The following is a 26,508-nucleotide window of genomic DNA, read 5'->3' on the forward strand; positions in this document are numbered from 1 at the left end:
CTGCCGCCGCAGCATCCAATCCTCCATCCCTCCATCCAGGCAGCCGCGGCGGAGGAAAGCCGGCCAGCCCGGAGGCGGCTGCTGCGGGGACGCAGCCGGTGGCACCTGGGCAGAAGCGATGGCTGGGCTGCAGCGCTGGGGCAGAGGCTCCCTCCTCTTCCTCTCCTTGTTGGGCCTGCTCGGCTGCTGGGGGCCGGTGGCCTCTCGCCGAGCCCCCCGGCCGCCCCCCTGCCCCCCCAGCTGCTCCTGCACCCGCGACACGGCTTTCTGCGTGGACTCCAAGGCAGTGCCAAAGAACCTGGCACGGGACGTCATCTCTCTGTGAGTGGCAAAACGGAGCTCCCTTGCTGGGGTGGGGAGAATTGAGGGAGGTGGGAGAGGTTGCGGGTGGGAGTGGGGAAGGAGACCCATTTGTCTGAAATGGTGGTGTGGGGTCTCCTGCTTAGTGGTGGTGGTGGTGGTGGTGGCAGGTCTTAGAGGACCTCCAAAGTCCCCTTTCCCAACTCTGTGCTGCTCTTCTGTTGTGTTCTTCTCTGTTGTGTTCTTCTGTGTGTATTTTCAGCACCGCAAACAACTTTTTGGGAGCCAGGGGGGAGAGAAACTTGGCGAGAGGAGGAGGGCTGGGGTGCGGGGTGTTAAAGAGAGAGGATGGGGAGGAGGTGAGCAGGCAGGAGCAGAACAAAGGAGGTGAAACCCCCTTTTCCCAACATTTCAGGGGAGGGGGAAAAGGCATGGATTGGGTGGTGGGCTCCATATCTAGAAGGCTGGTGAGGGGCACGGAGAGGATATATATCACATACACCCTGTGGCTTTGATTCTTGAGAAGTGTGTGTGTGGAGGGCGGGGGGGGGGGGGAACTTTCTCTCCATCCTTGTGGGGGGGAACCAGAGCATCTTCTTCCCCAGGCTGGTCCCTCCTGCTCGGGATGCAGCACTGAAAAGCATCTTTGCCCCAGGAGGTGATGCTAAAGTTCTCCACTCTGGTGGAAGGGAGCAGAATGTGGGTGGGCGACCCACCCTCTAAGGGGTACTTCAGCCCCTTCCCCTCCAGCAGTCGAGGGGGATCAGGGCTTCCCAGCCTCCCCTTTGAGGGAGAAAGAGACCCCCCCCCAAATAAAAAGCCTAGGGCGGGATGCCTGCCCACTTCTCAGAGTGACTGAACTGGTTGCTGTTGTGAAGGTGTGGTAGAAAAACATGAGTCACTTGTTTTTGTTTTGGCCAGTTGCTTTTGTCACAGCCAACCTTCCCTCTGACCCCTCCTCGCTTGTGCGTGTGCTTCTTGTGGATCTGCCTTTGGGTCTGAAAGAGAGGAGGATGGGATGGATACGCATCTTGGATCCCAGAAAGAGCAACAGAAGAGAATAATAAGTGGGAAGGGATGGTGGAGATCCTCCAGTCCAACCCCCCACCCGAGGCGCATATACAGTATCATGGTTCTCCCATCCAAGCCATCTCTGCCCTGAAGATAGAAACTTCTTATCAAGCTGATAATCCAAAGAACAGCTGTGCTCACACAACACCGTTAGCAAGTCAATGCATGTTTCAGTGGCTAAGAAAGTTCACTATGTGGTTGCATAAATGCATGCGTGTGTGTGTGTGTGTGTGTTCCTTCATAGTGTACAAAGACAGCCTATGTGGTTACTTTATGACTCAGTGGAAATCCCAACAAGGAGAAAATTAGATCAGCCTATAAGGTCTTGGGTGGGGGCTTGTCCAGGATGATAACTTCTTTTTTTATATAAAAAAGTTTTTTTTAATTTTTAATCCCATGCATACATTTTCAGGTATGCATTCTCATAATTATTATTCACTTTGTGTATTAATACTTTTGAACATTCATTTGTCCATATAAAAATTAAAAAAATATAATTGGGATTGCTTTACTTACCATCCCATACACCTATTTTATTTTGCCACAACCCTACTTTTTTCTCCCTCCCTCCCTCCCTTCTTCTCTACTTTCTTCTTTCCTTCTCTCCTTTCCCTTTTCTTCTTCCCCTTCCTCTCCCCAACTCATCTCCTCTTCTTCCCCTTCATGTCCTCTCTTCCTACTCTTCCTACCCTTCCCTATCTCAGGATGATAAGTTCTGAAGGGTATGACAATTAGTTGTCAATTTGTGGATATGGTTTGAAATATTATAAGTTGAGTGACTGGATGGGTGGCAGAGTTGACTAATGTTCCAAAAGGAAGGTCTGTGAACATTAAGGAGAGATAATATATGTGGTCTCCTATATAGTGACATGATAGCAGTCTTCCAATGTTTGAGGGGCTGCCACCAGAAGTTGTGGGTGCTCCATCATCAGAGGTTTTAAAGAAGAGATTGGACAATCGCTTATCTGAAATGGGATGGAGTTTCCTGCTCAAGCAGGGAGGGGATTAGAAGACCCCCAAGGTCCCTTCCAATTCTGTTGTTCTGTATCTTCACACTGTAGAAGGACCTGGAGTAGGAGAGGCTGGAAAACAAATACAAGTAACAAGGAAGACGTTCTGTTGGAATGTTTGGGGAAACATACTAAGGGTTACGACTCTAGAGAACAGAATGACTACCAAATAATGGGGGTGAATGGGTGGGCTCGCCTTGGGGGACTCATTTCAGCAGAAGCTGGATGGTGACATGTCGTAGTTGCAGCTTCCTTCTCTAATGGTTTGCTTTAGTGGGCTGGAACAGATGACCTTCAAGGTTGTTTTTCCCCCAGTGCTTTAAATCTGCAATTCTGTAGGAAGTTGCTAAAACTTCAGTGCTGCCAAGACACCATTTCTGCAGTGCTGCACAATGCAAATCCTTAGGTGAGATGGGCAGTATAGAAATGAATACAATTTTGATTGCATTTTGTTGGGGGTAGGTTGCCATTATGTTCAGATTGGGACCTCTGTCCACGTGCTTTCCAACACCCTTCTCTCCAGCCAAGTGTCATCACAGATGCTTGACTTCCATCAGTCTCAAGTAGCAATAATCAAAGCTATCCAGAAAACACAACCTTGCATAATTCAATATATCCCTGTTTTCTTCAGTTTGGAGCCTGGTGCAAAGGGGTTTCAGGAATCTCTCACTATTCATGAATCAGGCATGTACTACCATATGTGGTGGTTGTGCCAAAAAACAAAAGAATATTGGTGGAAAATTCAAAGGTGGCTGATAGAGATAACGGAAAAGGAAATAGAATTCAAATCAGAACTATTTGTATGAAAATGTATGAAACCATAACAGTGAAGATGTATAAGACAAGATCAAAGCAACAAGGAGGGAAATACGATATCCTTATATTTGTAAATACCAAATAGACCAACTTTATATTCTAGTATGGAATATAACATTGCCAGGACGGTTACACTGGGTCCAATGTGTGTTTAATAGAAAACAACAGGAACCTATCAATATTCAGAAGGCTAAACGCCTTCGGGCATTTCGTCCCTCTTAATGGCCACCATTGCGGCAGCCCCTCCAGCCAAACCTAACCCCACCCGCCGGAAATGGTTGGGATGCGAGGCAACACCTGTGGGCCAACATTGATTTGCTAAAGTGCTCTGGGGGCTCCTTGCCAAGCAACGTTCATGAATCACAATGGGACAGAACGCATTCAAGGCGTCCTCTCCACCTCGGGGGTGTCCGACTGTTGCAGTTCCTTAGCTGCAGGACAGAGAGGAGAGCCAGCTCAGAGGGTGGGGGAGGAACCCCGGAAGGCTTGGGGCAGGGTGTCCACAGGGGATGCTCAAAAGAATCAAGGGGATGGCTTTAGTGAGAACAACAGAGTTTGGAAGGGAACTGGGAGGTCTTCTAGTCCAAACCCTTGCTCAAACAGGGGTCCTCAAACTTTTTAAACAGGGAGCCAATTCACGGTCCCTCTGACTGTTGGGGGGCCAGAACGGCTGGATGGGTGTGGCTGGGTGGGCATGTGACTGGGGGGGGGGGATGGCTAGATCATGTGACTAGGAGGGCGTGGTCAATTTAACAGTCCATTTAACAATGCAACTTTAATTTGTTTTGCTCCTGGAGGCGTTTTCTTTGCTTTTGTTTACATGCTGCTCTTTTGGTTGCCTTTTCTTTTCACTGGGTGGTTTTTTTCAGTTGTTTAGGACAGTGTTTCTCAACCTTGGCAACTTGAAGATGTCTGGACTTCAATTCCCAGAATTCCCCAGCCATGCTGGCTGGGGAATTCTGGGAGTTGAAGTCCAGACATCTTCAAGTTGCCAAGGTTGAGAAACACTGGTTTAGGAGTCTAGTGGTCAACTTCAGGAAAATCAGTTTTATAGCAATTCTTTCCTCTCTCTTTCTGTCTCCCTCTGTATCTATCTTCTGGAGGCAGGGGAGATGAAAAACTTTTGTATTTCTATCTTTTAATCATTTTCCGGTTTTGTAGTTGTTTTTTTAATTTGCAGACTGTAGCAAATAAATAATAGGAAATAAATGCAAAATGAAGGTTGTTACACATAGAATATATAGAATGTTATACATAGAATGAAGAAAAAACATGTATGAAATAATATAAATGAACATATATATAAAGTTATAGCTATACAAGACTTATATGTACAGATAAAAAAAATCACAACAGATATGTAAAAGAAGTGTCATGTGTTGCAAAGATGTGAAGTTTGCATAAACAAAATAAAAAGTTAAAAAACATTTAAAAAAATGAAAATGGGCTGTTTTTGCCAGTTTTTTTGCCTTCTGGGGGTAACTGCGCACCCCATTTTTCAGCTCCTTCACCTCCAGAATGCCTCGGCAGGCCAAAATTGTTGGCCTTACCTTTCAGTTCCAGTCCGCGGGGCTCGCGAAGGTAAGTCCTGATTACAGTAAGCCGTAATTTGAGGACCCCTGTCCTATACCATTTCAGACCAAATGGCTGGGACAGTGTGATTGATGTTGGGTGTCCATTTTGACTTATTTGACCCTACTCCAAAGGGAGTCTAAGAGGCTTCCTATAGACAGATGGGAGGGGGCACTTCTGCGTTCTCTAAGACTCTGAGGGAGGCTTCCATATGCAGGCAGGTGTTTGTTTGTTTGTTTGTTTATTATATTTATATGCTGCCCTTTTCCCCCGAAGGGGACTCAGGTGACAGGCACCTGTGTTGTGACATCATGCAAAGGCCTCCACAAATCACGCAAATGCCACCAGCGTAATTTCCCATGGCAACTCTCCTGAACTTCATGGCGTATTCTGGGAACAATGCAGGAGTCAGTTCTTGGATTTTTTAGGACTATATTGATATGAATTATTATTTAATTTATTTAAATATTTTGAAATATGATTCTAAAAATTATTTTGAAATATTATTTATGTACATACCTTGAAATATTACTATTATTGAATGTTCACTTGTTATTGATTTAAATATTATTGATTTAAATGTTACGAAATATTGACATTGTTTTTTTTATACCACTAAATAATGCTTTAATAAGAAATATTATTAAGCTAATTAATTTGTTATTTATTTCAACATAAATATATAGGAAATTAATAAATGTTCAATACTATTAAGTGTTAAATATTTTAAATTGAAAAGTTAGCACTCCAGAGTAGCCAAATTCAGTGACGTGCTGCCATCTAGCTGGCCAACATTCTGTACATTTGATAGCTACAAAGTTTTTTTGGGGAAACATTGACTGAGACATTGATAGATCTTGATAGGCTTGCTGTGGATGCCGGTGGGTGTTCTGACCCAGCTCCCCGAACACAACAAACCCTCTGTAGTTAAATCAATGATTCCTTTATTTAGGAGTGACTGCCAGCAGCCCCGGCAAAAAGTTTCTCTCTCACCGTGGGCTAAAAGTCCGGCCGGCCAGAAGATGAATAGTTGTCTGCCACATCTATTCATCTCCTCCCCCTGTCTTTTATCCCCAGAGGTAGGGTGGGGTTTTGCTAGCAGCAATGGCTCTTCCATCCCAAGGACCGGCCCATAGATTTCCACTGCTCTCCTCTCCTCTGCCTTCTGCACAGCCATGCATCAGGCACTGGGCCCAGCTGTTCCTCTTCCTCATCAGCCACCTCCAGATCTGGGGGCTGTTGACTCTCCATCTGAGGACTGACGGGCAGCCCAGGCTCCGCCTCTGTCTCTCTCTCTCTCTGACAGCTCCTTTCCTCTCTTCCCCCTTGGAACTCCCAGGTTGCCTTGATGCTGACCCTGACTCCAACGCCTCTTCCTCCTCCTCTGATTTGACTGCTGGAGGGGCTGGCAGCTGATAGGCCACAACAGTGGGCTTCGGACCCCATGACTGCAGGCAGCCTAGCCATGCTCTGCAGCGACTCCTCATTGATTTCTCTCCCCCTCCTCTTTTGCAGGACCCTGATCAATGCAGGCTTCAGCGAGTTGAAGGAAGCGGCCTTCGCACATCTTCCGTCCCTGCAGTTCCTGTACGTCTATCTGCCCAACGGTTGCCTGAAGAGGGGGAACAGGGGCCTGGGTGGTCAGTTCAGACCCCCACACAAAGCGCGTGGCCAGGGGAATGCCTACCTAGGGGTATTTGGCCACGGGAATTTCTCGGGAGCTGGCAGGAAGGCAGAGGTCCCATGCTTTTCATAGCATGGTCCACACATCTTCCTATCTGGTGCTACGGCATTTGGGGGCCTGGGTTTCTCCACCTTGGCAACTCTCCAAAGGGTGGACTTCAGCTCCCAGAATTTCCCAGAATTTGGGAGCTGCCAAGGTTGAATGATGCTCTCCAAGGAGTAAGTAGAACTTTGGTGGTTTCTAGGACTAGATGTGTGGAGTGGGGTGGGAAACCGTCACTCTCTTCCTTTCGGTTTGGGGGTTCCCTTTGAGGCAAGAGTTGGCAGAGCCCTTTTTCCAAGGAGGGCCCTTTCCCCAAATTTCATGAAGCCCACCCCTCCCCCATCTCCTTTTTGAAGGAGGACAAGGAGCCTAGAATCAGAAAAGTGGATTTGAGAGAGGTGGGATGGAAGAATGTGTCAGGGTTCCAAGAAATACCCCCAACGAAAGAAAACTCCAAGGCTTGAATTTCCTCAAAGTTCCACTTTATTAGAGATGTCACGTTGGCACATCTGGGAAAACCCAAATCTGAAACCTTCCAGGTTTTCCCGCCCAGTTGAAAATTCAGGACCCTGCCCCCACACCCAGAAGTCCATCACAGAAGCCTCTGCAGCCTCTGAAAACTGTGTGGAAGCATGTCCTGTTCTCACATTGTTTCCGTAGCCTCTGAAAATGGTGTGAGAACAGGACATGTTTTGGGGAATGGTTGTTGCTAGGTTTGAGTGAATATGGGTGTGTCACCCAAAATGTTGGGGTGTGTTACCCTTGACATCTATACAGCATGTTCGCCGTTACTGTCTTAGCCCTATTTCAATTAAGTTCCCCGTTGCAAAAGGGGCACTTGGGCTGTTGATTGACGGATTTGTTAACGTGAATTCATGTGTCCTCTTAAGTTTGTGAAATACTTTGATCGATTCGTTGGTTGATTAATTGATCGTAGTTTTCCATTCATTCCTCTTGCAGGCAGTGCATGGGTTTTAACACAGCTTTGAATATTTGGATCAGAAAAACTGATTTTTCTTGCAATCTCATATGAATATGCAGAAATTTCAAAGAGGAAGCAGAGGATTAATGGGGAGGGGGGAATCCCCAGGACTCCAACAAATGGCAGATCCCCCACACTTAAGTTCTTATATTTCATTTATGATTTTAAGCTGATTAAATTATTAAAACCTTCATTTATAAGGTCTAAGAGCAGAGGCAGGGTTCCTACCAGTTCGGAGTGCTACGGCCGAGTAGGTAGTAATTCGGCCTGCCACACCCCCAAACTGGTTCTATCGGGAGCAGCACCATCTTGATTTTCAGTGCAATGCAATGTTTTCCCCTTTTCTAACGTGTGCATGCACAGACCTTTTAAGGTGGAAATGCGCACCTGCACGGAGCACAAAATCTTTTGCGCACCGAACTGGCAGTAATGCTGGAAGCAACCCACCCCTGTCTAAGAGTTCTACCTTTGCAGCAGTCAACTTTAAGTTCTGAAGTTTTGCATCTAATGTTTTTACAGTCCTGGAGAAGATGCAGCCATTCTCCGTCTCCGTTGGAGTGGGGGAGGGGGCTGATTCGGATGACGTGGCACCCTTAACCTCCAGATTTTTCCTTCATGCTACACTGTGCGTCTCTTAACAATTCTCCACGAAGCGGCTATGAGAGTTCACACCAAGCATCTCTTGTGCCCTGGTTCAGATAACGTTTCCATATGCCTGAGTTGCTAAGTGGGTCATTTGATTCTGGAAGGAGCCTAGAATAGGGTAGAGAGAAAAAGGGATACTGCGGTACTAAAGAACGACAGAAAAGGGGTTTGAAAAAGTCAAGATGGCAGTAGAAGGAAACAACAGAAGCCTCACTCCTTTTAATGTATGTCGCAGTGACATGTGTGCTATAAATATCATTGTACTGAAATAACATACTGTGTTGTATTAAAACAGAGCCTTCTCTTCAACTCTCTCTCTCTCTCATCTATATCTATTTTCTATCTATCATTTATCCATACATTATCTAACCATCATCTATCCACTCACCACCCACCCATCTATCTAATCTGTCAATTTATCTTCTATATATCATCTATCCATCCATCCATTATCTATCTTTCTATATCTATCTATCTATCTATCTATCTATCTATCTATCTATCTATCTATCTATCTATCTATCTACCTACCTACCTACCTACCTACCTACCTACCTATCATCTACCTACCTACCTACCTACCTACCTACCTACCTACCTACCATCCATCCATCCATCCATCCATCCATCCATCCATCTATCTATCTATCTATCTATCTATCTATCTATCTACCTTCTACCTATCATCTATGCATCTTTCCATCCATCCATTATCTATCTCTTTCTATCTTTCTATCTTTCTATCTTTCTATCTTTCTATCTTTCTATCTATCTATCTATCTATCTATCTATCTATCTATCAATCATCTATCTACCTTCTACCTATCATCTATGCATCTTTCCATCCATCCATCCATCCATCCTTGGTGTTAATTTAGCAAAGCCAGTTCATAGATAATTGTATCGGTATATTTTTCATGACTAAAAAAGTCATGTGAAATACAACTGCATGATCCAAGCCCCATCCCTTTTAAGGTTTAACCTAACGTACATAAAAAAGAGAGGTGCTTTGATCATGAAATCGGGGCCACTGTCATCACTTTTGGGACACCCACTCCATCCAACAGCCTGATATCTTAAAAGGCCAGTTATGAGTTAAGTAATCCCAGCTAAGTGTAAAAATTGAACTGAAATGAAATAAAAATGCAAGATAATTTAAAACAACCTGCAGCGCTATTTGGGAAATCTTGAACAAAATGTGGGCAGGCTCTTTTGCCTGCCTTGGCCTGTCCCCAGTTTTAACACTTGCTTCTTTCTTTGTTCCTTCTTGCAGGTTGCTGAATTCCAACAAATTTTCCTTGATCAAAGACAACACGTTCACCGGCCTTTCTCACCTGCAATACCTGTATGGAATATTAGCAGACTTTCTCTGGTCCTTAGTCAGAGTATGGGGTGACCTGGGCCTTTTTTTGGGGGGGGGGAGGGGAAACGACATGCAGGGTTAAAATATGAATGTCTTGGCTGGAGAAGTAGGGAAGAATTACAGGAAGAATCTGGAACAGGCATAAAATCCTTTTACCTTCACTACTGGTTTGGAACTGGGAACACACGCACGACACTTCTGCGCATGCACAAAACCTTCTGTGCATGGTACAGAGTGTCCGTGATGATATCTGGGTGTGGGAGGGCAGAGCCTCCTGCTGCCACTGCCACCGGTTCGCCCAAACTGGGACAAACCGGCCGAATGCCCCCTCTGATCTGTAGTCACCTACTGACATACTGAAAGAGGCTTAGCATCCTTGGATCTGGCACCGTTTCTCTCCCTTCTTCAAGGACAGCACCTAGTTCAGTTATGGCAAACCTTTTTGGCACCGAGTGCCCAAACCGGAACGTGCGTGCATGCATGTGCATGTGTGCATGCCCAAGCACCGGAAACCTGAAGACCAGTTGGCCAGCGCATGCATGTCTGTTTTTTGGCCATCTTTAGCTGTTCTGGGAGGGGTTTTCAGGCTTTTGAGGGGCTTTTCAGGCCAAAAATGACCCTGAAAACGGTCCAAAAATACCCGGAAAATGGCCTGAAAAATAGCCTGAAACCCACCCAAAACCAGCCTGTTTTGGGGGCATTTTTCAGGCTGTTTTCTAGCCCTCTGGCACCCGTGAAGATCAGCTGGCCGGCAGAAACCAGAAGAGCAGCTGGCGACAGTGCATGTGCCCACAGCGAGGGTTCTATCTCCCACCTCTGGCACACATGCCATAGGTTCACAATCACAGACCTAGTTCTTCCTCTTCATCATAACTACAGGGGGACACTTCCCCCTCAGCATGGGAAGCTCCTTCCTCTGGCATAGGCTGTCTCACTTCTGCCTGTAGCAAGATCAACCCTGTTAATAATCTTCTACAGACAGAGACACGGGTGGCATTTTCTGCTCCAGGGCTGGTTGCGGGACACCTGCATTGAGGTACCAATCAAATCCCACGCTGGATCTTTGCCATGAAGCAAAACCCAGCCACCACATTTCTCCCAGGAGTGTCGACTCTGGGCTTCAATATCCCTGCAGGGGCATCTGCTCACTCTTTATTTTAGCCCAGGTGTCATAGAAAAGGGAGACTCCAGAACAGTGGTAGGTTACTAACCGGTTTACTACCGGTCCACTGAGATGGCGTGCGTCGCTGTGTATATCTGCGCATGCACAGAAATATGCCGGCCACGGTAGCAAAGACTGGGGAACCGGTTTGGGGGCGTGGCAGGCCTGGGTCGCTGCCAGATCCAGCAACCCAGGCCACCATACCACTACCGGTTCAGCCGACCAGTCCGAACCCACCACTGTTCCAGAGGTAGTATTCAGCAGGTTCTGACCAGTTCTAGAGAACTGTTAGCAAAATTTTTGAGTAGTTCAGAGAACCGGTAAATATCACCTCTTGCTGGCCCTGCCCCCATCTATTCTCTGCCTTCCGTGTCCCAGCTATGGGTGGCACCTTCAAAGATGGAAAGGATGGAAGTGAGGGACTGTGTTTGACGGACATCTGGGTCTTTGGAAAAACCTAGCTGAAGGGAAAAGGGATTTGTTGTCAGAGGAAAGTGGGGTAGGAGGGGGTGATGGAGAAAATGTAGTGGGACCTTATCAGAATATGTCCTTGCCATCTTGTTTTTTGTTTACCCAGGTTCATCGAGAACAATGACATCCAGTCTCTGTCAAAAAATGCCTTTCGTGGGCTTAAGTCCCTGACACATCTGTGAGTTTTGAATTGCACAAATGCACACAGCTCATTTCACGCATATCTGGCTAAAGTATCTTTAGAATAGAATAAGCTGGAAGGGACCTTGGAGGTCTTCTAGTCCAACCCCTTGCTCAAGCAGGAGAACCTATACCATCTCAGACAAGTGACTGTCCAGTCTCTTCTTGAAAATCTCCAGTGATGGAGCACCCACACCTTCTGGTGGCAAAGAGTTCATATTGTTGTATATGGCCCATGGTTCAAGATCTTTTTGGATCCTGAGCTTGTCTTCTGGGGTGTTGTCTATTCCTGCTAGCTTAGTGTCATCTGCATATTTGACAAGTTCCCTTTTATTCCCCTCATCACAGTCATTTATGAAGATATTGAAGAGTATTGGGCCTAAGACAGAACCTTGTGGTACCCCACTGCTTCCTTCTTTCCATGTAGACAAAGTACCATTAAGGCCTACTTGCTGAGTATGGTTTGTTAGCCAGTTACAAATCCATCTGGTGGCGATGCTGTCTATTCCACATTTTGGAATAGTCGGTTGTGGTCTGCTTTATTAAACACCTTGCTAAAGTCTAAATATACCATGTCCACAACATTTCGCTGGTCTACAAATTTAGTCACTTTAGACAAAGAATGAAATAAGATTGGTTTGGCATGATATGTTTTTAACAAACCCATGCTGGCTACTAGTTATAACTTTACTTCAGAGGTGGTATTCAGCAAGTTCTGACCCATTCTGGAGAACTGGTAGCGGAAATTTTGAGTAGTTTGGAGAACTGATAAATACCACCGCTGACTGGCCCCGCCCGCATCTATTCCCTGCCTCCCGAGTCCCAGCTGATTGGGAGGGAATGGAGATTTTGCAGTATACTTCCCCCAGGAGTCAGGAGGGAATGGAGATTTTGCAATATCCTTAAGGTGATCAGATGTTCCGATTTTGGCGGGACAGTCACAATTTTTAATAATTTGTCCCGTGTCCCGCGGCGTGTTCAAAAAATCCCGATTTTCCAAAAGAAAGAAAATTTTAAAAAGGACGCCGTTAAAAAAATGTTTTTATTTCTCTGAAGTGTCGTTCCCAATGTGGCTTGTAGAGGCAGTGGTTTCCCTTTCTCCCCTCCTGCGCGTGCGCGCTGTGACGCGGGCCGTTTTTCTGCAGGGAGAGCGACAGCTTTCCGCCGGCGGCAGCGCAGTGAGGAGGCAGATGGGGATCCGGTTGGGAGAGGCTGGCGATGGGGGTGGCTTTTGAAAGGGTTGTGGGGCATTGGGGGAAGGCAATCGGTGGAAGGCTGCTTTGCAACTGCCAGTGAAATCCCACCCCCCCCTCTTGCCTTTCCTTCTGCTTGCTCCATCCCAGCGGAGGCTGAGCCCACCTCTTATTTGGACCTCCTGCACCCCCCCCCCAAACAAAGCACCCCATTTCAAGCAACGAGGGGCACCAAACAGGGCAGGGTTGCAAAACCCCCCTCCCCCCAAGGCTGTAGGCGAAAGCTGCTCTCCAGCATCCCTCCCTGCCCTGCCTCCCTGGAGCCATTTCTGTGGAGGTCCTTTTTGGCTTTAACACGAAGCCTTGAGGGGGGAACAGGGTGCGCCCAGGCACCTGTCTCGGACTCTGCCCCTGAATCAGGAACGCTGGAGAAGCGTGCGGGGATCGCTGGCTTTTTAAATCAACTTTTTGGAAGGAGGATGGGAGGACGGATGGGGAGAGTACTAAAGGCTGAAATCACTTTTAAAAAAAGCCATTTTAAAAAAATCCCACTTTTAAGGCGGTGAGCAGATCTAATGCTCCTTCCAACTCCTCACAACAGAGAAAGGGAGGGGGAAAGAAAGTTAGGGAAGGAAGGAAAGAAGGAAGGAAAGGAAAGAAAGAGGGAAGGAAAGAAGGAAGGAAGGAAAAGAAGGAAGGAAAGGAGGAAGGAAGGAAGGAAGGAAGGAAAGGAGGAAGGAAGGAAAGAAGGGAAAAAAGGAGTGACTGGCCTCATTTCATCCAAGCAGGTTTTCATGCCTAAAATGGGACTAGAAACTCCTGATTTCTTGTCTGGTGCCTGAACCACTACTAGGCAAACTGGCTCTCTTACCCACATTTGATCTACTGTGACCAAATATCTTCCAAATCGTGCCAGGAAAGCAGCTCAGCACAGCTGCATTGAGCAACAGGAATTATTTTTACAGCTGTGTAGTTTCACCTTTTGCAAAACTAGCAGATTAAACAGCAAACTCGCCACAAGATTGCAAGTAACTTCTAAAACTTCTCCTCAAATAGCAGTTATCTGAAACTAGCCAGTGAGCAGAGTTGGGTGTTGATATTACTGTATCTTTGTATAAAGCCATGAATTTGTTATAGAAGGTCATAGACAAATAGCTGTCCTTTGGGGTCATTACAGGTGTCTGGAATAGAAGAACATGGGTGTTTTCTGATACGGAAGCATTTTGTACAAGATAGAGTGCAACATTGGCTAATAAACAATAGCTCCAAACTTAGTTTTAAATTCATACGTTTAAATTCATTGCTATTTTCACATACTATGTGAACGAGACAGTTTTTATATTCCAACACTTCAGGATACAGTGTTAAGCTTATTGCATTTGGAGATTTTGTACAACATTTGCTTAAAATATTTAAGAAAAAAATGGTTGGATATTTTGTTGTTTAGAATGCAAGGCAAGCACACTTCAATTTTAAGGGACTGGGATTATTTCCATATACTGTACAGCTAGACCTCAATTTACAACCACAATTGACCCTAAAATTTCCATTGCGAAGCAAGATGGTTCCTCATTTCATGACCTTTCTTTCCACAGTTGTTAAGTGAGTCACTGCAATTGTTAAGTGAACCATGCAGTCATTAAGCAAATTTGGCTTTTCCTGGTCATTTTGCTTGTTGGAAACCCGCTGGGAAAGTGACAAATGGTGATTGCATAATCCTGGATACTGCAACTATCATGAACACATGCCAGGTGCCAAGCAAATTTTGATCATGTGGTCATGAGGATGGTGCAGTGGTCATAAAGGAGAAAAACAGTCACAAATCAGAAGAGCAACAAAGATGATTAGGAGACTGGAGGCCAAAACATATGAGGAACTGTTTCTGGAACTAGATATGTCTAGTTTAATGAAAAGAAGGACTAGGAGAGACATGATAGCAATGTTCCAATATCTCAGGGGTTGCCACAAAGAAGAAGGAGTCAAACTATTCTCCAAGGCACGTGAGGGTAGAACAAGAAGCAATGGGTGGAAACTAATCAAGGAGAGAAGTTGTGAATGTTCCAACACTGGAAGTTTTTAAAAAGATGTTGGATAACCATTTTTCTGAAATGGTGTAGGGTTTCCTTCCTAAGGAGGGGTTAGACTAGAAGATCTCCAAGGTGCCTTCCAACTCTGTTATTCTATTCTAACATATACTGTTTTAAAGAAGCACAGAGGGAGCAATCCTCCAGGCTTTAGTGACTATCACTAAGTGTTGTAGCTTATGATTCTTGATGAATGTATTCTATTTTATTTTTCTTTATGTACACTGAGAGCATATTCACCAAAGACAAATTCCTTGAGTGTTTATGAGTTTAGCTTCTCTCTCTTGAAAATCACCTCCCAAAGACCTATTAGATCCCACAGACTAGGCCTCCTCCGAATTTCATCTACCAGCCAATGCCGATTGGCGACCACCCGGAGAAGGGCCTTCTCTGTGGCTGCTCCGGCCCTCTGGAACGATCTCTTTGTGGAGATTCGGACCCTCACCACCCTTCAGGCTTTCCGTAAAGCCATTAAGATCTGGCTGTTCCAGCAGGCCTGGGGCTGCTGAGTTCCATCCCCACTCGAATTGGTGTGCTTGTTGAGACCTTTTAAACTGGCTCTGTATTGTTGTCTGTTTTTGTTTTCTTTTTTTATGTATTGTTCCCTTCCCTTCCGGTTTGTGAGCCGCCCTGAGTCCCTTGGGAATAGGGCGGCATACAAGTTGAATAAAATCCAAATCCAAATCCAAAATGTAAGCTAGCATAAGGCATTATAATGCAAGCTAGCCTTAGCTTTTAAACAGTTCATTTAGTGACCAAAGTTACAATGGCATTGAAAAAAGTGACTGATAACCATTTTTCACACTTAGCGACCATTTTTCACACTTAGCGACCATTTTTCACACTTAGCGACCGTTGCAGCATACTCATGGTCATGTGATCAAAATTTTGATGTTTGGCAACAGATTCATATTTATGATGGTTTCAGTGTCCTGGGGTCATGTAATCGTCTTTTGTGACCTTTTGACAAAATATAAAAATTTTAATCAACCCCCACCACCACCACCCCACCGGTCAATGGTGTCCCTCTTTACCAATCTGAAAATATGGTCACCTTAAATATCCTTCCCGTGGAGTAGGGTGGGAATGGGGATATTGCAGTATCCTTCCCCCAGGAGTCGGGAGAGAATGGAGATTTTACAATATCTTTCTCCTGCCACAACCACCAAGCCACACCACGTCCACCAAGCCACACTATGCTACACCTTGCCCACCAAGCCCTCCAAGCTATACCCAGAGAATCAGTAGTAAAAAAATTTGAATGCCACCACTGTTTTATTCCTTTCTAGATGTTCACAAATCTGTTTTTTGATTATTTTTTCCAGTATCTTCACAGGTATTGATGTTAGGCTGATTGGTCTGTAGTTTCCTGGGTCTGTTTATATATATATATGTATGTATGTATGTATGTATGTATGTATATATATATATATGTATGTATATATGTATATATGTATGTATGTATATATGTATATATGTATATATGTATATATGTATATATGTATATATGTATATATGTATATATGTATATATGTATATATGTATATATGTATATATGTATATATGTATATATGTATATATGTATATATGTATATATGTATATATGTATATATGTATATATGTATATATGTATATACATATATATATTATATAATATATATATATATAAAAGGATAAGCACATTGAAGTATGTTCCAAACACATAGTTGCAGTCCTACACTGCAAGCCTACCTTTCATTGTTCAGTCTTAATTTGAGGATCATGAAATGTTTGGCATAAAATAGTTGTCCCTCCCTCTTTTCTTCCAGATCTTTGGCCAACAACAACCTGCAGACGCTGCCCAGAGATCTCCTGAAGCCTTTGGATATCCTTAGTGATCTGTAAGGTTCTCTTTTGGTTGTAAATACTATAAAAATAAGGAATAATAGTGCATGGGTGTCCATTAGATAAGCAACATGACATCATCATGCAAACTGCACAAATTACAGAATCTGCACCATTTGCAGTGATCTCACTTTTTTGTATATTCCACTGTAGCCTGGCGAATTCTTTCTGAAACTAGAAATATATGATCATTAATTTCATCACTACGATAACCCAAGATAGTTAATGGGAAGGCTTTGGATGAAACAAGCCACGGGGAATGAAAGACAAAGTTCCAAAATCAATCAATGTAAATAATGAATGGAACAGGAGAGAACATGATTTAAACACACACACCCCTACTATTTTTCCAATGAAACCTCAGAGAGAATATATGTATACATATATATATGTATTTAGTGCCACAACCCCTGGTATGCCCAAATATGGGAGGAAGCAGACTGCTTCCTTTCTCTGTCTATCGGATCGTCACAAGAGACCATCACGACAGAAAGCCATTATTTTTACTGTTCTCTTTGTTACATTTGTGTTGCATTTGGAGGAGAACCTTGTGGCTTAGTGGTTAACACAACTGCTTAATATGTAATACAGCACAGGTTCAAATCCCAGTAAGGGTATGGCTAGCTGATGAGAGCTAAATAGCTTGAAATAGATCTATACTAGTCTCCCTTTATTTATTTATCAGCACAAATGCAACACATAGACACACACACACACACACACACACACACATGGGTGGAGGGTATTCCAGATTTTTAAAGATATAACTTGCACACTTCCTTAGCCCATTCTGTAACAATTAAAAGTATAATAAATTGGAAGTCAGACAATGCGAGCTGAATTCCAATTTCCTTGGAGGGCACATGAGCAGGGAATAGGGGCAGAAAACACTTGAGTTCAATGGCTAGGAGTAGAGACTTTTCAGATATGTAACAGGATGCTCCAAACCTTAATTGGTGTAACGTAAAACATTCAATTAAAAAAAAAGGACGGTATTGGACTATGTTATGGATGGCACAAAATTTTTTGTCCTCATCTTCTGCTGATTACATTATTAGGAATCATCCTAACTTTTTTGAGGCTGTAACATTCTCCTGTTGTGCATGTGGTTCAGCTTGTACCCACTCTGCAAACAATGAAAGGTTTGTGGTTCCATACACAAGGGCAGCAAATGGGTTAATTCAGTAAAGCATGTGGTTTGAAGGCCTCACACCAGAAAGAAAGATGCTAGAACTGAATTTACATTTGTAGTTCTTCCATGAGAGAACTGACCTCCATCTCCACACTTGCTTTCCACACCTCTTTCTTTGAGGACTTCAAGGCCTTGTCATAAGAACTGAGACTGGAGGAGTTCAATGACAGTCCCCACATTTTCCATCCCCACAGAGACCTTCGGGGCAATTCTTTGACTTGTGATTGCAAGATCAAATGGCTGGTGGAATGGATGGAAAACACCAACGCAAGCATGCCTGCCATTTTCTGTGGTGGTCCTCCTCAGTACCAAGGCCAGAAGATCAGAGAGCTTCCTCTAAAGAACTTCGACTGTATCACCACAGGTAGGAATGGGTGTCTTTGCGCAACTGTCTAAGAAACGGCATCAGAACTCATAAATTAGGTCAACGTTTGATTGATCAAATTGACATACATGTTCTCCAGGTGCTTCTGGGGCTTAGCATGAAGTTGCCTAAATTCCCTTGACAACTTCCAAACATTTGGATTTCCATGCACAGGTACAATATAGGTGGTACCTTGCTCAATATTAGTAACTGTGAGAGCGATCTTGGAGTCCTAGTGGACAACCATTTAAATAGGAGCCAGCCGTGTGTGGCAGCTGCCAAAAAAGCCAACACAGTTCTAGACTGCATAAACAGAGGGATAGAATCAAGATCACATGAAGGGTTAATACCACTTTATAATGCCTTAGTAAGGCCACACTTGGAATATGGCATTCAGTTTTGGTCACCACGATGTAGGAAAGATGTGGAGACTCTAGAAAGAGTGCAGAGACGAGCAACAAAGATGATTAGGGGACTGGAGACTAAAACATATGAAGAACGGTTGCAGGAACTGGGTATGTCTAGTTTAATAGAAAGAAGGACTAGGGGAGACACGATAGCAGTGTTCCAATATCTGTGGTTGCCACAAAAAAGAGGGAATCAAACTATTCTCCAAGGCACCTGAGGGTAGAACAAGAAGCAATGGGTGGCAACTCATCAAGGAGAAAAGCAACTTAGAACTTTGGAGAAATTTCCTGACAGTGAGAACAATTAACCAGTGGAACAACTTGCCTCCAGAAGTTGTGAATGCATCAACACTGGAAGTCTTTAAGAAGATGTTGGATAGCCATTTGTCTGAAATGGTATAGGGTTTCCTGCCTAGGCAGGGGGTTGGACTAGAAGACCTCCAAGGTCCCTCCCAACTTTGCTATTGTATTGCATTGTATTGAATTGTATTTATAAAGGTTATCTAGTAAGATGAGAAGTCGCTGGTGCTAATATTTCCTATTTCCAGATGTGTCACAGGCATAGGGGTGGATTTATTTGTAAAATTACAAGATTTGCGTTAGTTAACTTTAAAAGTACTATTGATGTTATTTGACACATTTTCAGCGAGGCTGCAGGAATTTCTAAAAAAAGAAGATTGCATATGTAAAGGAGCTGCAGGTGCCAAAGTTCACTTTGTGATTGGCTGATACGTCAAATATAGTACATCAAGGCCAAATTGTGTTCAAATATAGGACATTATCTTATTTTGAAATTGTCATTATGTGATATCTAAAGAGGCTTTTCTGGCACTATCGTTAAAAGGCACTAACGTTTACCAGGAAAAAATATTTTTCAGTCTGAAATAATAAATAGCTTTGATAGCAATAGCAATAGCAGCAATAGCAGTAGACTTATATACCGCTTCATAGGCCTTTCAGGCCTCTCTAAGCGGTTTACAGAGAGTCAGCATATTGCCCCCAACAATCTGGGTCCTCATTTTACCCACCTCGGAAGGATGGAAGGCTGAGTCAACCCTGAGCCGGTGAGATTTGAACCGCTGACCTGCTGATCTAGCAGTAGCCTGCAGTGCTGCATTTAACCACTGCGCCACCTTTTTAAAATATTTGTTGTGTTGATTTATTGTAAAACCACATAAATTGCAACCCTTGTAATTGGGCAAAAGTCATCATATATTTATTAAGCAAAAAGGAAGGAAATGACTGCATATTAAAAATTGGCAAATGTTTTAAAAACATCTATTGCAAATGCTCCTGCATGGAGAAGATCCTTGACTGGAAAGTGTATTTTGTGGTTCTGGTATCTCGAATGTAAATTCCTCCAAGGACGCCCTAAACACGATTGTTTCCCCTCTCTCCCAGATTTCGTGGTGCATCAGGTGCTGCCTTTCCAGTCTGTGTCTGCTGAGCCATTCATGTACTCCAGCGATCTCTATGTGGCTCTGGCCCAGCCAAGTTCCAGCAGCTGTACCATCCTGAAGTGGGACTACGTTGAGCGCAAACTGCGGGATTTTGACCGCATCCCTGGTAAGCCACACCTGCAGGTCAAAAGGGGACATCATTCACCCTGGTGTGCCTGGAAAGCAAACTGAAGACGAACCATTTGCAGTCTGGAATGAGAAATCTTTAAGGGACCAAGCTTACCCCGGGCTATCAAAAAGCTATCAAAACCCTGCAGACTTCATAAAAAAATACTTTTATGGCTGCCTATCTCAACAATATTAAACAAGAAGATCACAAAAAAAAACCATAGACATAAATGACAACCACAATGTTCTGACCCAGCTCCCCAAACATGGCAAAGTTAATTCAAAGATTCCTTTAATGGAAGTGCTGGCAGCCCCGGCAAAAAGTTTCCATCTCACCACAGGCTAACAAATCCCTCTGTCCGGAAGATGAATAGTTGTCTGCCAAATCTATTCATCACCACCCCGTGCCTTTTATCCCCAGAGGTAGGGTGGGGTTTCGCTAGCAGCGGTGGCTCTTCCATCCCAAGGTCTGGCCCATAGATTCTCATTGCTCTCCTCTCATCTGCCTTCTGCGAGCCGCATGTCAGGCACTGGACCCAGCTGTTCCTTCTCTTCCTCATCAGCCACCTCCAAACCTGGGGGCTGTTGTCTCTCCATCTGAGGGCTGACGGATGGCCCAGGCTCTGCCTGTCTCTCTCTCTCCCTCCCCCCCTCTCCCCCTGCTCTCTGACAGCTCCACTCGCTGTTTCCCCTCGGAGCTCTCAGATCCCATGCCTCCTCCTCCTCCTCCTCCTCTGATTTTGCTACTGGATGGGGTGGCAGCTGAGAGGCCACAACACACAAGCCGCACAATGTCACAGTAACAATGCTTTCTCTCTCGTTTCTCTCTTGCAGCTCACTCTGCCGTTTACTGCAAACCAATCGTGGTAGAATCCCAGCTGTACGTTGTGGTGGCTCAGCTTTTTGGAGGCTCTTATATTTACCGCTGGGACACCAACATTGACAAGTTCATTAAGATCCAAGATATAGACAGCCAGAAGATCCGGAAGCCCAATGACATTGAGGCTTTCCAGATTGACGGCGAGTGGTTCTTCGTCATTGCCGACAGCTCCAAGGCAGGCTCCACCAGCCTCTATCGCTGGAACCAGAATGGCTTCTATCCCCACCAGGACCTGCACTCATGGCATCGGGACACGGACGTGGAGTACCTAGAGGTGGATGGGAAACCCCGGCTGATCATTTCCAGCAGCTCCCAGGCCCCGATCATCTACCAGTGGAATCGCTCCCAGAAGCAGTTTGCTCACTGGGGGGACGTCGCAGAAGTGCTGGATGTCCAGATGGTCAAGCATTTCCAGATGAAGAGAGACAACTACTTATGCCTGAGCCGTTACATTGGAGACTCCAAGGTGGTCAGGTGGGAAGGGCTGCGATTCACAGAGGTGCAGACCTTGCCCTCCCGAGGCTCCATGGTAATGGAGCCTTTCAAGATCTCTCAGCAACTTTACATGGCTTTGGGGAGTGACTTCTCCTTTACCCACATCTACCTTTGGGATGAAGACAAGCAAAAGTTTGTGAAGTTCCAGGAACTCTCTGTCCAAGCTCCACGGGCTTTCCAGTCCATCCCTTTGGAGGCCATGAGTGTCCTCTTAGCCCCCAGCTTCAAGGGGAACACACTGGTTTACAAGCATATTGTCGTAGACCTCAGCTTGTAGGAGGGATGAGTATTTCCTCCTCACGTTCCTCCCCAACAGGCACCACACCAGCCCTACTATTCTGCTGAAGTCCTTGCAGCATTCAGTGGCAACTGAGCAGAATCATCACTGGGACACGGCTACTGACAGTCTATTTTTTACGTCCTATTCAACTGTTCCTTCTGTTCCTCATGAACATAAAAGACTATGAAAGGATCTTATTAGCTTGGGTGTATCTTGCCAGAGTCCTGGATTAGTTGCCCAAGCGTGAGACCACACAAGAGTTGCACATAAATTACCTATAGAGACACACACAAACACTAATATATCCTCACAGTATATGCTATTTTCACTAGTATATCCGCATAGCTATGAAAATGACTTTGGAAGGCTTTCCTTCAAAGACTGCATGGATTGGCGTCTTAGGTAGCAATTGGTTTCCTGCAGAATAATTACAAGAGGCTTCCACATTATAATCTGAAATGGTTATGCTTTGTTTATTGTGTTTAAGGGCAACTAAGATTGTGTTCACCAAATCATTGTCATGTTTCTTTCACCTTTGCTGCTTCTAAGGGATTGTTTTTTAGGAGGCAATGGAGAACTACTTCATACAAATCAACTTCCACTTAGCGGCTGATTCGCTTAAAGACCGAGCTGCTAGTCCCATCTGTGATCACTAAACAAGGACAGCCAGGATAAAGCATTCCCATCTATTCATCTGTCTGTTTTGGAGGGTGGGAGGGCAGTGTTGGTACTAAGATTTAGGGTGGCTAGGTTGAGCTCCTTTTTCACCTTCCTTTTTCATTTCATGAAACTTACACAATTACCTTTCCAAATGCCACCTCAGCAAGATGGTTTTCTAAAAAGCATGTGATGGTTTGGGCTACATTTTCCCGCCTACTTTAAAAATATTAAATGGTTCTAAACAAAAGAAGTTTTGAGCTTGAATTGAAAATGGAAACCTAATAAAATCCTGTCTGTGCCTGCTCAGGAGAAAGTCCCTTTGCATATTTTTTTAAAACAAAGTCTGTTTGTTATCCAGGTCTGTTGCCTCCTTTCCATCCAAAGTGTGTACCTGCAGATGCAGGTCAAGGAAGCAAGAGGGGTGCAGCCCCCATTTCTAGGTCCAAAGGTAGATTTCTGGAGAAGAGATAGCAATTTCTCTATGGGTTTATATCTTGGATCTTATATTCCAATCAGGTATCTAAATCCTGGGGTAGGAATGTAGCTGGCTAATTTGAGGTTCACCTTTCCACCCTGACCTTACAACTACAAGTAATGAGAAAAATCCTACTCCAAAGGCAGGATGTTTTGGAAGTATCCTGGGTTTCTGCCAATACCTTTTTTTAAAAAAAGTTTGGAGAACTTTGTCCTTAAACTGCTTTGTGTTTCAATCCACCTGTAAAATCTATTTTATCTAGTCTGTACTCCAGATATTGGGTAAAAGGCTTCAAAAATGATGCCAATATACTTTTTAGTTTTACCTGAATAATGCAAGTGCATTATTATTAATGCAAGTGTCTGATATTGGTGTCCAGATGGGAACAAAGGTATTGGTTCTTCTGCCACATATGCTGTCCTCATCCATCCCTTGTCACAAACTATGGGGCTATTGTGAATACGGAAGAGGTTGCACAGCTGGTTCTCGTGGACCACAACATCTGCCAGTTCCTTTAGCCTTTTGGGTTTCCCCATCTCAAAAGACAAGATGCAGTTGATGCTCAAAAGACATTCAAAGCAACCCTCATCTCTGTATCTGTAGCATTGGCTTTGTGAAGGCAGAGCTCAGTTGGTGCTTTGGGTGGGAAGCTTTTCATTTTTAGCTGGGTTACTTAAGGCAGTGTTTCCCAACCTTGGCAACTTGAAGATGTCTGGACTTCAACTCCTTCGCTGGCTGGGGAATTCTGGGAGTTGAAGTCCAGACATCTTCAAGTTGCCAAGGTTGAGAAACACTGACTTAAGGGATACACCTGTTCAGGTGACATGTTCCTGTGTGGAATGAACTGTGAGGTGGGCAGGTTGTGAATTGGCAGTGAAGAGCCTTTGCAGGGGAAGATTAATAGTGAGGACTGGTGTGGTGTGATATGGTCTCCATCCAAATATTTCCTTTGATCAGATTTGTCAGGGAATTGCGCAGCTGGTGTCCAAATGGAGTCAGAGACATTGATACAAATTGGCAGTTTTATGTAAATAAATATATTTTCAGGAGACAAACAGAAGCATTATCAGATAAATCAACAGGACGAGAACATCCTGAGGTAAATCACAGACCGTATGGGAAAATGGCGGGAAACAAGGAAACTCCCCCTTTACCCTTACAGCAACCAATGACAGCTCAGATTCCCTCATGTAGTGGCCATCTCTCTTCAGCCGATTGGTTATAATTGTGGGCCCTTACTTGCTGTCCAACCCTTCACTGCTCTGGCTATTCATTGTCAAATATCTTAGCACCCCCTCACTGGTGTGGTGTGCTATGGTCTCCCTCCAAATATGTCCTCTGATCAGATTCAATACAAACCCTTTACTTTACAGCCCCATCAGCCATGAAGAACGTTTAAAAACACGACAGCTACTAATTTGTGACAATTGGCTCCTTCTTCCTGCACAGCTGGAACAAACGAAATGATACCTCCCACCTACCAGCCATTGGGAAACCCGCCCTTATTGACAAACGAGTCCCTAACATGAGGAATGACACCAGACCCACACTCACAAGAGCCACACAGGATTTTACCACCACACAGCCACGCAGAAAGCAGGCTCAAACCCACACTGATGATGAGGCACGACCAAGGACCAGAAGCCAGACCGCAACCGCACCATTAACCACTTTAAACCCCTCCAATCCTTACATGAAGCACAAACCCCCAACCATTCAGAACACACCTCCACCCAATCAGAACACAGCCAAGCTCCCACCCAATGAGCTCAACCCCCCACTGGCAGTTAAAAGGAAGAAACAGCTGAGATCTCACATTGCTCCTGGAAGCATGAAGCCAAGCAAATAAGTCTGAAGATGACAAATGAGACTTCGTCGAAATGTCGCCAAGACACTTCCAATTTTACATGGGAGAAAACCCGAATAACCAAAGACCTAGGTAGGTAGGTAGGTAGGTAGGTAGGTAGGTAGGTAGGTAGGTAGGTAGATAGATAGATAGATAGATAGATAGATAGATAGATAGATAGATGATAGATAGATAGATAGATAGATAGATAGATAGATAGATAGATAGATAGATAGATAGATAGATAGATAGATGATAGATAGATAGGCTAGATTTTTAATTCTGTTTCTTCATCACATCTAAAGTTTAGCAGGGGGAGTGACAGAACAGAATGAGGAAAAGAAAATCGTAAAGCAGGAAAACAAATATCCCGCTGAGCTGCCTTGGTGTATTTCTCTGTGGATGAGGAAGAGCCTTTGGGGTCCTTTTAAAAACCATCATCTCTTCCGTCATGGCAGGTAGGAATTGGGCCATCTCGCCCATTGAAGGAATCCTTTCTGTCTCCAGAAGACTCAGTCAGAGGGAAATAGTTTCATTAAGAGGAGAGCTGGGCAGAGGAGAAGATGATGGAAAAGAAGTCAGAAGAAAACCAATGTGGTGAGCCATCTCTAAAGCATCTCAGGGGATGGAGGACTAATGGCCTTGTGCCTTTCGTGTGTCTCTTCCAGATATAGACAACTTGTGTGTCCTGCTAGCTGGATGGCAGCCATACTCTTTTAGGGAGCCTGAAGGTAAGAAAAACCCTGGATAAAGACATCATTAGGGCTCTTTCCAGAGATGATGGACTAATAGACTTGCTTTCTATTGTGTCTTACAGAGGACGTGAACAAACTGTCCACTCAGTTGGCAGGATGGCACCCTTTTAATGCCCCATCTTCCCTTTTTGAAGGTGAGTGTCTTCCAGCAATCATAACACAGTAACATAATATATTAGGAAAGACTAATGGCCTTGTTTCTTTTGTCTTTCAGATGAACCGAATGAGCTGTGTCGCTGGCTACCTGAGTGGCAACCATTTCATCTTGGATAGTGCTAAACAACAGCTGTCCAAGGTAAGAGTTTTCCAGCCATTTTGTTTCATTGGGGGGGTTGGGGGAGACAGGACAGGAAATAAGACAGCCACGCCATGGCTATCCAATAAACATGGTAGGGCTGATGCAGAGATAGCAATAGCAATAGCACTTAGACTTACATACAGTATATGCCACTTCACAGTGCTTTACAGCCCTCTCTAAGCAGTTTATAGAGTCAGCCTCTTGCTTGAGTCAATCTTGAGCCTGGTGGGATTCCAACTGCCAAATTGCAGGCAGCCAACGGTGAGCAGAAGTAGTCTGCAGTACTGCACTCTAACCACTGCGCCACCACAGCTCTAATGAGATGAAGTAATAAAGATCTTCTTCTGTATGTATGTCTTACAGATGACCTCAATGACATATGCCATCAGCTGGCCCAGTGGCACCCATTCAAAAACTGAGCAGCCAACCTTTTTGGCAAGGTGTTTCCAGGCCATAATAACCACAAAGCAGTGGGTTAAGATGCAGCCTTCTAGGGTGGTTCCTGGTACTTCAAGAGAGAACCTGGAGAACCAATTGCCCATTTTCAGTCTGGCAGATGAGTCCAGACTGACTCGGAATAGTTGACCAGATGCTGACCAAGGTGCGCTACTACTCAGCAGGTGACCTCAAGGAAGGGTGCAAAGGGAAGCATACTCTCCTGCTTCCCTTCAATTGTAAACAAAGGGGCAAAAAAAGCACTCCCAGACCCTGAAGCGAGTCGGTCAGGAGGTGCAGCCCAGGAGAAAAGGGGCTGTAGCTGAAATTGCCTTTTGAACTCTCACCCCCACCCCCAGGTCTCTCTGTCGGCTTCTGCTCTATGGCCAGAAGG

At 44.6% G+C, this 26,508-nt stretch overlaps 1 protein-coding gene across 1 annotated transcript; it reads left to right on the forward strand.

The window, feature by feature from the left end:
- Window positions 1-118: 118 nt before the first annotated feature.
- LGI3 (leucine rich repeat LGI family member 3) lies at window positions 119-21,642 on the forward strand. Its single transcript, XM_032229854.1, has 8 exons — window positions 119-321; window positions 6,285-6,356; window positions 9,396-9,467; window positions 11,225-11,296; window positions 16,384-16,455; window positions 17,846-18,015; window positions 19,824-19,988; window positions 20,825-21,642. The coding sequence occupies exons 1-8, from the start codon at window positions 119-121 to the stop codon at window positions 21,640-21,642; spliced, it is 1,644 nt and encodes a 547-aa protein (XP_032085745.1).
- Window positions 21,643-26,508: the final 4,866 nt, after the last annotated feature.

Source organism: Thamnophis elegans, chromosome 13 (genome assembly GCF_009769535.1).
Source record: "Thamnophis elegans isolate rThaEle1 chromosome 13, rThaEle1.pri, whole genome shotgun sequence".
Lineage (NCBI taxonomy): Eukaryota > Metazoa > Chordata > Lepidosauria > Squamata > Colubridae > Thamnophis > Thamnophis elegans.